The following is a 12,517-nucleotide window of genomic DNA, read 5'->3' on the forward strand; positions in this document are numbered from 1 at the left end:
CAGGGTTGTTCTCTTTCTCCATCCTACTTTACTCGCTCTCTGTCAGTGTAGGGGCCTCTATTTTTTTAAAATACACATTGTAGGTGTGTGCGGCAAGACACTAAATGGAAGTATTTAAGTTAAGGTTGGATAACAAACCTCAAGTGATTTGATGAAAATGGTTCACTGAAAACTACAAAGCACTGAGAGCTGCAGCCAAAGACTGTTTTCATCTGTACTTTGTTTATTCACAAGATTCCTGATTTAAATGAGCATTATGCAAGCTTTAGTTTAGACTATTTAATGTAACTGTAACTCTGCATAAGGATAAACATGACATATATAAGTATAAACCCGCTCAGTCTTCCAAACTGAAATTCACACATTCTTCTCCGGGTTTTCTACCATTTGATTACAAACAAAAGCAGTCCAAACTGCTGACTGCATCAGCAACTGGTTGCACGTGATCTTAGTTAAGCTTCATTGCAAACAGGGTTGCTCAGTTGGTAGAGCAGGCGTCCCATATACAGAGGCTACAGTCCTCAACGCACTGATCACAGACTCGACTCCAGGTGCATGTCGTCCCCCACTCTCTCCTCCCCGCACTTCCTGTCTCTCTTAAGCTCTCCTATCAAATAAAGGCAAAAGCCAAAAAATAAATAATATAAAAAAGTGAAAATTTTCAAAGCAAAGCATTCAAAGCTTTTCATATTTGTATTTTAAAATAATTTGGATGTAGTGTAACCATGCAATATCCCTCCTCCCCACTTGAAGATTAGGGTCTGTTGTGTGCTGGTCCGTTACGTACAAACCCAATAACATACAGTTTAATCTACAAGTTCAAGGGGGTGAATACTTACACAAGGCGATGTATCAGTTGAAAATTTTGTAAATTGGGTTTATGAGATAACATCTGTATTTTTTATCAAATGAAAGTATCATCATGTAAGAATTTAAACTTTTAAACTGCAGTAAAATGTTGGTGCAAGTTTTCAAAACTTTCAAATAATACCACAGATCAAGTTGTCAGTTGAGTTATCATCTCCCCGCAATGTAAACACACCCCAACTTCTTTATTCTTCACGGGAACCCTACTACTGATGTTAAGTCTTACACACTAAAATCATACACACACACACACACACACACACACTGACAAACAGAGACAGAGAGAACAGGGGTCCGGGGCTAAGTAAGCGGTGCAGCAGGTTATGCGTCATTTACCGCAGCTCAATAACAACCCCTCTCTCCGCCCGACACACCTGGTCACACTAAATGACACTCGCTGTCCTATGAGAACACACACACACATGCACACACACACACACACACACACACACATCTCTCCTTTCACCCTATGGTGGCCTTAACCAGACACATTACATCCCTACTCTACTATCTGCTTGTGACAGATGTATTTATGTAACGCTTTTGATGGCTATTGATTCACACGGCGGAGCCAGTTAAGAAACAGAGAAAAATGAGATTTCAAAATCAACATGGCTGCGGGGTGTGTGTGTGTGTGTGTGTGTGGTGGAGATGATGCCTAACAAGGAGACAACGCAGGTGATTCAGGGAGCAAAGGGAGAGAGAGCTGACTGAAAAGGACGTAAGAAGAGGGACGGGACGGGCTGAAAACATGCGTGTACTCTGTCTGTGCTCGTGTGTGTGTGACCTTGGCGTGGCCCGGTGGTAAAGTGGGGCGTCAGGAGAGTCAGTGTGAGAGCAGCCAAGCGTTCTCCCTCAGATTAGCGGGCTTTATTACTGCCACCAACCACTGGCCTGACAAATCCTCTTATTTCATTTTACCTTCCTTTACCTCTGCCTTTCTTTCTATTTCCCTCACCCTTTTATTTCCCTAAAACCTCCCTCCCTCCCTCCCTCCCCCTCTTCCCTCCCTCTGCGGTAGCTTTGCACGCTTCACCCTGTAACCTGCCCCGCTCTGTCTCAGCACGATTTCCTGTTTTTCCTCCTCATTGTCTCTCCATCCTCCCTGCCCCATACCTCTACAGCTCCCTCTTTCTGCCTCCCCAGCTTCCCCCTTTCCTCCCCCCCTCCCCCCCTCTCTATAGTGTGATGAATCTGTAGACAGGGGCTAATAATTGTACTTCAGCCCAAGTGCTCATTTTTCTTTGTGTTTGAAAGCTGTGACAGGCAGGAGCTCCTTTTTCCCCAACACCCCCCTCCTCTCTCTCTCTTTTCTTTCTCTCCTCACACAATGGGCGAGTAAAATAACTCAGGGTTTACAAGGTCATGCTGTCTAGCGGTGAGGACACGCTGGGGATTTGGAGGTTGGAAGGATTTCCTCAAAGGTGCCGTGTTGAGGCTTCAATAAAAACAGAGAAAGTTATAGATTGCAGGCAGATCTACAGGGGGACATAAGTGCATTTGATAGTGAACAGGCTCACTGAATCACAGCTGTACGGATCCGAACGGTATCAGTGCTGCTTCTCAGAGTGTTTATGAAAGAGTGGAGTGGCTTTGTGGGCGCGCCAACAACCTGGGCATCTTTATATTACACAACTTTCATCAATTTAAAAAAGAAATGCTGTACTTCCTGTTACATAAAACATTCACGAGTGTTTCTGAGCTGAGCGTGCGTCTTTAAAAAGACGCCTAACAGGAAAAGAAATGTGTGTTTTAGTGCCGCTGCTGAGATGCAAACTGGGCAGCCCCACTGTTTACCTCACGCACACACACACAAAAGGCCATCACACTGTAGCTGTAGCGGTTTTGCCGTAAGAGAATTAAAAATGTCATTTAAAAAACGTGCAAAATAAAGAGATTTTATTTTGACAAGCAGCTTTTTCCTTTTTAATAAAGTGTCCTAATTAAGTAAAAAAGAGTCGAGGGAATGATCGACTAATTCTTCTTTTGCCGCAGCGGTTAAAATAATATGTAATCTTAGTCTGCAAGCAAAGCAAGTATGCAGATATTGAAAGGAAATAATATTTCCATCGACTCTACAGCGGCACTTTATGAAAATTGATCAACCGTTTTAATCACAATGTCATCCTCAAAAGAGAGCGATGGGAAGAGTGCAGGGGGGGGGCGAGAGAGTAAGACTTTATTGCCGGCTGTAGTTAGATGGTAAATTTCCTCCTGGCAGATATTTATTGAGTTAGTTGAGTCTAGAGAGAGCTTTAACATTGATTGTGATCATTAAATATATCCGCTCGAAATGGCAACATGGCATTCCCTCAGTCAATGGAGCCGATAGGAGCAGAACAAAGGCGTAATCAAATCAATCCTCTCATAATTATTCTCTGAGAGGAGGGATTAATCACAAGGAGAAATAAAAACAATAATGGAAAATGAAATGGTCACTCGTAAACAATTACTGCCCAAATTGAAATAAAGTCGGTGAAGGGGAAAAAAATCAACTGTAAATGCAACTAATTAAAATAACATTCGAATGTATATTGGTTATTTGGTTTGCACCGGCTTTAGGTTATTATATTGTCTTGTACTGCTGCTGTAAGAGGGAGTGATAAAGAGAGGAAGGAATGAAGAGAGACAGAGAGAAAGTGTGTGTGTGTGTGCAGGGCCGAGGGGTCAAAGGATCAAGGTCCTCCTCTTGTGAGAGCCGCGCTTCTCTCTCCCCGCTGCTCGCTGAGAGGAAGTGTAGCGTATTGATTAGCTATCAGATGATTCCGATAGGCCCTGATCGATAGGACTTTGTATGAGAGCCAGGCAGGACCCTCCCTCCTCACTCAGGGATCGGCCACTGCAGTGCACAGCCGCGCCGACGTCCGGTTGTTTGTTGCTCTCTTGTAGATTCTCCTTTGTGTCTCGAGTCCGCCCCTCCAATCGAAGACTTCCTCAATCGCTCCGTCTGTTTTCTAGTCCTCCTCTTTTATAGAGTTGTCATTGATAAGCTGAACCTGCAGGCTTGGCCAACATGGGGATGTCTACGGATGTAAATGCACTATTTGAAATGTTGATATGTTTGTATACATTTAGATACTTTGTGAAATGGACAAAGATTGATAAGTCAAACTACAGCCTTTATCACAGACATCAGTTTGTGCATATAAAGTCAATAACAGTTCAGATTATTCTTTGTTTATATGATTCCCAGATTGACACCTCCACCTTCAGCAGGAAGGAGGAAGAGAGAGAGCAAACATTACAGACGACTTAGGTGTGAGAGGATAAAATAGCAGTGGATTGTGTCAAAATGCGGGAGTCATACCCAACTTGAGAGGCAGGGGTTGTCTTGAGTGGCAAAGCCAAACAGGAAGTCTACATCTGTACACAACAAACACCAAAGGGTAGACTTCACTTATAACTTGCTGGGATCTAACAACAGATAGAGGGGAAACAAAACAGGCGACATGTTTACTGTGCAGGAAATAAGTCTGTTCAGAGGTGAGCCAGGCAGAGAGGGAGGTGACTCTCACAGAGGCTCCTGTAAAGACTCAGCAGCATGCACACTGAACACACAGAGGGAGTGTGCTCTTTAAGTGATGCATGCAGGGAAATTGTGTCCTAAATCTTTCTATGGACTTCAACAGAGGTAGAACCTGATCAGCACCATGGACAGCGACCGAGGAGTCCTTTGTTATCGTTAATATTTTTCATCATTGTTGCTTGGTGTTTGCTTCTGTTTAATATGACTACAGCAAAATCATTTAGTATTAATTAGATGATTAACTGTCTTGAGGGGTCACAGCAGCACGCTGCACCCGAACAAAGATGTGATGATTTAGACACCAGTGTAACAGTTTTATGAAGTGATCTGATGTTTTCTCACGCCGTTCCTCCCTGAGTAAATATGACACACATTCAGAGTGTGTGCGTGTGTGCTGTATCTCTTTTCCAGGTATGTCCTGTGCTGTGAAAGGACAGTGATAAGACACCTGTACTCTGACTGCAGTACAGATTATAACAGGGCAGGACACCGGTATCAGTTTCTGTGCAGGCCACGTCTGTGTGAAGGCACGGCGTGTTTCTGACTGTATGTGTGAGTGTGTGTGCTGTGAGTGAGTGTGCGCAGGAGGGACAGAAAAGAGAGACATCATATGGAGGAAAAGAGAATCAGTCAGAACTTGTGGAGAAACTCAGAGGTGTGGTTACGTTTGTGTCAAATCACGTAGCAGACGGTCCATGTGTGAGAGTGCAGGTGATCTGTGAGGTCGGCTTGTTGATCCGTCTGGTCTGACATAAAGATACCATGTTTAAAATAGAGGAGAAAAAAAAGGTTATATCTTTATTTAATGTATCATCAAACACACTGTTTAATGTTGATAAAGGTTCATCAGACTTCAGTGCTTCTCACTTGTCAGCTCCCTACACAAACATCTCCCCCTAATGGCCTCAGACTGAACGGACCTTCTGTGTATAAAATGAGAATCACACACGTTTATGCAAAACAGATTTTTATTAAACCCTGCCTTTCTCTCTTTTTGTCTTTTTCTTTTTACAGATATCATGATTCTGGACTGCTGATGTTTCAAGAGCAACCTACGGCACTCAGACTGCCATAAAGCACAACGTCTCAAAAGCGTCCCAACAGCGGCTTCAGGGCAACCAATCCACAGCAACCCCCCCAAGCCAGAGCTCAATATTAAAACAACGATGATAAAATAACAACAGGAGACTGAGATCACTCGCATTCTTCTGGAGAGAAACACAGAAATTAAAGGTCCTGGACTCCTCCGCCATCTGTATTTGCTATTCAAACGGACACTGATCATCCCAGAAATGCCTCCAAATTGTAATTTAGACTTACCAGAGTTTAGATTATCAACACCTAGGTTGAGTCACATAGCAAAAATACAAAATAAGACCCATTTAGCACATGCCCAGAAATCAGGATATTGTATATAATGTACAGAAAAGGAATAGGGACATTGATAAGAAATAAAATTATTACAGAATAATGTATATAGCCATTATAATCATGCCTCTAGTGTGTTTATTAACCTTGAGTGTCACATGCCCCTTAATCCTTTTTTCTTGTACGCCCAAAAAGATTTTGCACAACCAACGATCTCTGTATCCTAATAGGAAACGTCACAATCTACGTAGAACTAGACACAAGGATACGGAATATACAGACATAACTCGGGAGGACACTTTTATTTGCCATATAGTACACTAACGCTGGAATAAGATGCCACAGAGTGTATGCTTATAAGGAAACCCTGTAACCCTGTACTTGTTGCTAAGACAGACTTGAGAGAGTTACAAAAACTACAGAGACAAACAGAGAAAGAAAAACTTTAGCAGGTCCCTGAAATCATCTAAAATCTTCTGCCCCCCTCCCCTCCCATTGTAAAGTACCACCGCAGAGCTGAACACAGCCTTTCAGTAGAGTGTATATGAACCCCTCCTGTGCTGTATATGTAGTGTGTTTTAGCCCCCATAGTGACGTGACACATCCAGATGGACTTCCGTGGTTTGGCAGCTCTCTTGTACAGAACAGTCAGAGTAAAGTTACCTTTTATTCAGTTCACACCTAAGAGGACATCACCATGACCTGCTGCCCTTCCTTCAGCTGATCCCCCTCCTCCTCCTCCTCCTCCCTCTGTCCGTCAGAGGGCCTGTATGCCCGCTGACCTCTCCGCGACCAGCCGCTCGCTCAGCTCCCACAGGCTGGCGGCGCTGCTCTGGTCCTGGGCCTGCATGGACGGCATGCAGCGGAAGCAGTTGTTGAAGTACATGCCGCCTAACCCCTCCAGCTCCGGAGCGACGGCGCAGTACACCGTGGTGGCCGCCCCTTGTTGCTGTGGACAGAGAAACACACAGAAAGAGATACGAGTTCAGCCTGGCGGGGCGTGAGATAACGTCAGCCTGCAGGAGGAGACGACACATAGAGAACTCGCACACGGACACGAGGACGTGTCCTGTCCAGAGAAGAAGAGAGAGGACAACGAGGCTATGTCCTTTATGAGACGCATACACCTACACACAGTTAAAAGAGACAGCAGGACAGAGTGTCAACACACGCTGTCTCTCCCCTCCCCCTGCAGCCCATGACGACTGGGTCATATTACCATGAGAACAGCATAACCCCCTGATGTACATATATTTATATACATATATTTATTTATTTATTTCTCTACCTGGTGTGTACAGGACCTCTGGCTATATGGGACCATGTGAAAGCTACAGATGTACGCACTCACAGAGGAGAACATGGACGAGAACATAAATGACACCAGCCTGTGTCTGGATGGTGATCAGCGGGGAGCCACAGCTTTTATGTACATGTGTAAAAGAGCAGGTTTTAATTCCATGGTTATAAAAATGTATATTTTCACATGATGTGTACAGTGGTTCAGCCAGGCTTTCAACCATGAGAACACGTACGGGAAATGATGCAAGTACAATTCTGTACCTTAATGTTTCAATCAGGTGTGGGCTGGTTATGGATATTTTTCACACCCGACACACAAACACACACATACACAACAAGGCTCGCGCCCTCGGCTCTTCCCCAGTAAGTCCTCTCTTTTTTTTTTTTAAGGCAAATTTGAAGATCACTCAAGTCTCGACACTAAAACTGACTCTGCTTCATGCCGTGTAAAAGTAACGTCTCGGTTATTCGGACGCAACCTGCTAAGTTCTCTAATACACCCGTCCCATCAGTCAGTAATTAGCAGGGATATACTTGTGGGGGAGGGAGATTTCTGTGACATTTGAAAATGAAAGTTGAAACTGCAGCAGAATAAACACGTCAGAGAGAATTACACACATAACCCAACTGCTCAAAGAGGGATCTTTCATGTTGCAGCTCCAGCTAAAAGCTGCTGTGACAGCTTCCCCGCAAACTCCTGGGCTGGAGACGACTTCTGTGCGGCCACATGAAATGGCTCGACGCTTTATCTCCCAATGAGAGGCAGAGATAGTGAGGTGGTGGTGGTGGTGGGGGGGGGAGAGGAGGGTACGCTGCTGTGAAGACTGAGGACTAATGTTCAGCACAGAGCACTGGCACACAGTGAGACAACCCCATATACGCAAACAAACATACAAACATGCATAATGGAGCCGCGTTACATGCCAACTGTTTGAACAGCTTCCTAAAGCAGCTGTGAGACCAACACATGAAGTGCAGAGATCCATTCAGATCTAAAGCACTCACACTTTCACATGCAAGAACAAAAATATGCACAGAAATGCAAATGCAACGAACAAAAAACACACAAACCAGTTTCCAAGAAATATGTTTCTCATCAACACACACACACACACACACACACACGCACAACCCCCTCTGAGTAAACTTCCGCCAGGAGGAGCGCTGGTTGGTAGCGTCGCAGCAGCAGCAGCAGATTGAGTGTGTTTGAAGTGCAGTGTGATGAGAGCGCTGGTAAACAGCAGATGAAAGGGCAGCATCTCTCTGTGTGCCGCTGTCTGTCTCACCTGCCAGCGGGGCGATAACTTCATCCACATCACATGTCGCCATATCAAAGACAGACAAATGCCAAGCAGTGTCTCCGAGATGCAGGTTCACACGCGCTCAGTTTAACTCATCTCCCCCTCGCTTAGGGCATCTGATTTAGCTCGTCTGAAAGCTAAATGCCTTTTAACTTCACTGAAGATTTCAGTGCCAGCAGCTCTGACTCGCTGACGCCCCCCTTGAACTTGGCTGACTTTTAAAGCAGTTTGTTTGTGTCCTGGTACCAAACACTGGTCCTGCTGTTAGAGGAAATAGTGATAAAAAAACTTTCATGTTCATAATCCAAAGGTTCACGGCTCGACTTCATAAAGACGTCTTCTATAATTTTTCCCAGAATTCAAATTTTCATAGAAAGGTTTGTCCTTCTGTTTCCCTCTGGGCAGTTAGCAGTGCATGCAGCTGTGCTATCTTATTGGTGTTTAGCTCATCCCCCTCACCACTTGACCTTGTGACCTCTGGAGAAGATAAAGCTGATGAGATTAGGCATTAACATGCTCCACCACCCACCACAGCCGTCTATCACTGTGTGTGTATGTGTGTGTGTTGCAGATAGGAGCCACGTGGCGTGCGAGGTAGTAAGAACGGGAACAAGAGGGGGTGTGCAACAACATAAATAATCTTACATTACACATGAACACATACAGTATTCATATGTGCATGCCTGAACACGTGCATGCGCCTGCACACGAGCACGAGCCACATGTTAACACTCAGATCAATCTACATGAACGGTAATAACCAGTGAACCAGTGTGCATCACATGCATTAACAGCCGTTTCTAACTCCTGTGAAACTGTAGATTATGCCTGTAAATGTGTCCGTCTACAAACCAATGGATTTGTGTCGTTCTATCTTCTGCAACTTAATGTGAATCACTTCCTTGTACAGTAGTTTTCAGAAACATCTGTGCTGTTTCGGAGACGCTCTCTTCTTCCCAGAGCTGTCCACTTTGACCTCGACTTGAAACGTACTGACTATACTCTCAATAATAACATGATAATAATAAGAAGCTGCAATATGCCATCTCTAGTAAATTAAGGTAATTTCATCTTTGTAATTAAATCCTCTGTCCTGCCTATTGCTGTGCAATTGGCCTATTCAGAATGCCAGTCACATGGATCCAAATCAAATCTCTTACTCTGGGTCCTCAAAGTCTTTTCTGTACGAGAAGATGCTTCAATTTTACCAATACAATTACAAAGCCACTAAATGTCTTACTATTCTTTAAAATATCTTATTACCGTAAAATCCAGAATATAAGACGCAGTCTGTTTTGGAGGTTTCCCAGAGGGAAATAAGTTTTCTATCGCTATTTATTAATAAAAACCTGTATTTCAATTATTTTAAGTTATTTCAACACTAAATTTATTTTCATTCAAAACACACGCAAATCTGTCTGTTATCGCCATGTCGAGCTTGCAATCCTGCTAGCTACTGCTGCGGTAGCTAGCAGCCCATTTTAATGTTGATTGTTGTGAGGATGCCAGCAGCACTGGCGATCATGACGGCGCATGTCCGCGACGAAGCATTAGCTAGATTAGGTCGCACCGGTATAGGGTGCAGCCCCATTTTTTGGTGAAGAAAAATGTATTAAAAGTGTGTCTTATACATCGAATTTTACGGTAATTTCATTTAGGGGACTTTTCTCGGGTTTAAACTCTTATTTTTCACTAGTGCCATGTCATTAATGACCACAGTCAGCATTCAGAGACGTAAAAGAATCCACTGACGATTTTTAAATTGACCAGGACTTTATGAATAAGTTGAGACTTCCCTGACAGTTAAACAGCTCTGCTACTAACACACTGACATTGGGAGGGGGGAAAGATGGGACAGAAGTAAAGTGTATTGAAGCAATCATGAATCTAAACTGCTAAATCCATCTGTAATAAAACTAAAGGATCACAGCAATACAACAAACCAAAGGAGCAGGACCAAGCGAGAGCAGACTTTCCTTCCTTCTGTGTATATTTCGGGTTATGTAGGCGATAACAACACTCCCAACCGCTGTAGGAATACTCTGACAACACCCTGCAATAAGCAGCGACGAGCCTGCACTAAGCCTGGGATCCTCCACTACGGCTCTGGAACTGCTCTGGGATCAGATCCAAGTCTTCCAATCTCTGTATCGACTCACTACCCGAGGACCTCGCGGGCTTGCAATAGAACCTTCCTTGTATAGTGTTACGCAATAATCAGTTGTTGAAAACCTATTGAGCGTATTCAAAAGCAAAAAGGGGACGTGGGGGGAGATGTGATGTTGTTGAATTAACAGTAATGTTACTTTGCCGTGTTTCTGTTCTGTGTCTTCATCTTCCGAGTTGTACCCAGCCGTACGAGCTATCTCTGACCCTATGCATGTGACCTTTGACCCCCCCCCACATCTGTAGTTATGGCATTGACCTCTCCCTCTGACCTGGATGTAAATAAACCCAGTACTGTAGAGCAGTCTGTTTTTGGCCCTTCCCTGTACATAGGAACCCTGTAAATACGAACAGCTATGCATGCTGAAAACCTAGCAATTCTTTCAGGTACTTTTATAATCCCCAAATTCTCATATGGCATGTGCTGAAAAAAATGAATCATTTAAAAAAGTAGAAAAATAAAAAGGTTAAAAAATAAAAAAATAAATGGGTTGTAAGGCAATATCCTCTCTTGGACAGTGTGTGTAGAGTCTTCCTGTTTTCTTACTCCTGTGGGTGGTTCTCTTCCTTTGCCTGTCCGTCTGTGTTTCTGCTCACCATCTGTGTCACTTGTTGTCGGTTGGCATTTGTACAGCAGCGAGGGTTGAGGCAGAGCAGAGAAAGAGAGAGGGGGGTGCGTTCACCAGCTGACCTCTGTGATGGCACTCCAGCTCAGCAGCAGCAGTGCTTAATGTTGGCAGAGATATTTATGCCTGGGACACAATATGAGAAGTTCGGTTCCTGGCGTGAACCACAGATCATCACAGCATATGTCCACGCTTGTCATGTGGAAGCCCTGTGGATACGACGTGGGGCAAGAAAACGCTTTTGGTTGGAAGTTAAAGTAATTTTTTTCTATAATTTCTGCCTCATTGAAGTTTGGTAAGCTGTCAATCACAGTTTAATAATTCAGTTTTACCCTTTTTTAGTCACATGAAAACTACCGATTTTCTTTCTCTTCTCTATCTGCTTCAATGCCGAAATTTTAAAAAGGTACTTGGTGAATAAAACTTACTTTAAACAGTCCCATGAAACGAGGCTACAGCCTGCATTAGGAGCGTGTTACCCGGCTCGTAGCTCTTTAAAGGGATCAGGAGGAGTGCAGTTTTTGCCTCAGCCCTCTGCCCATCCTCGTGACTCGCTATCCTCAAAGTGGGAATCCAAAAGGGATTGTGATTTTTTTTCAGCCTGTGATGTTTAAAATAGATGGAGGTGTCTGATTTTTAATCTGTGCTAAAGATATTTTACATTTAATAAATAACCATTGAAATCAAACACTGTGTGTGTGTGTGTGTGTGACCTGTGTGTGTGTGGAGCTACCTCCGGCCTCAGCCGTGCTAACCTCTGCGAGCTGACAGCTCAGCTGAGCGTGCCCGGCCCAGCTGTAGAGGGAACTCTGGGTAACGCCAGATAAACAAGCTATACCTCCATACAGATTGATCACTCATGCACGATGAGAGATTAGCACCTCAAACACCTCAGCACACACTTCAGAAAGCACCCTGACACTCAGCGCGTCACTCTGCGGTGACCTCTGTCACCCTGACGGAGGTAAGCCAAAGGTCAGATCAGTCGAGGTGCTGTGCATATTGTTAGTACTGGTGATAAAATAATCTACAATGTAATCACTTGAATGTAAGCTGAAGCCGTTATCTGAGGGGGATCAGGTCCATAATCTGACTGAGAGCTTGTTCAGACCCTCGGAGAATGACCGGCTCTCCTCATAGTGGGTCTCCCCAGCGATTAGTCTCCCCCTGGTCATCTGTATGTACTAAACTCTATTTCATACCGTCCATTAGCCCACAGGCTGAGGGCTAATACTCACCTACGGGCAGGGGGCTCCCCAGGGGCGCATTAAGGACAGGATGGAAGGACCGGCCTCCCTCCCTCCTTCTCTTTCCGTTCCTTCAATACGCCCGCTCGATCCCTCTCAATCTGTCTGCCCCCC

General features: G+C 44.3%; 1 protein-coding gene across 1 annotated transcript in view; it reads right to left on the reverse strand.

Annotated features, from left to right (window-relative positions):
* Nucleotides 1–5,268: 5,268 nt before the first annotated feature.
* Nucleotides 5,269–12,517, reverse strand: part of wwox (WW domain containing oxidoreductase) — a 141,506-nt gene continuing 134,257 nt past the window's right edge. Inside the window, exon 9 of the mRNA XM_069686635.1 lies at nucleotides 5,269–6,710. Coding sequence (XP_069542736.1) covers nucleotides 6,519–6,710 — 192 coding nt within the window. The 3' untranslated portion in view covers nucleotides 5,269–6,518. The remainder of the gene's footprint in view (nucleotides 6,711–12,517) is intronic.

The sequence above is a fragment of the Semicossyphus pulcher genome, unplaced genomic scaffold, assembly GCF_022749685.1.
Source record: "Semicossyphus pulcher isolate SPU_LCO1_2020_fin unplaced genomic scaffold, fSemPul1.0.p SCAF_8, whole genome shotgun sequence".
In the NCBI taxonomy this organism is placed as follows: domain Eukaryota; kingdom Metazoa; phylum Chordata; class Actinopteri; order Labriformes; family Labridae; genus Semicossyphus; species Semicossyphus pulcher.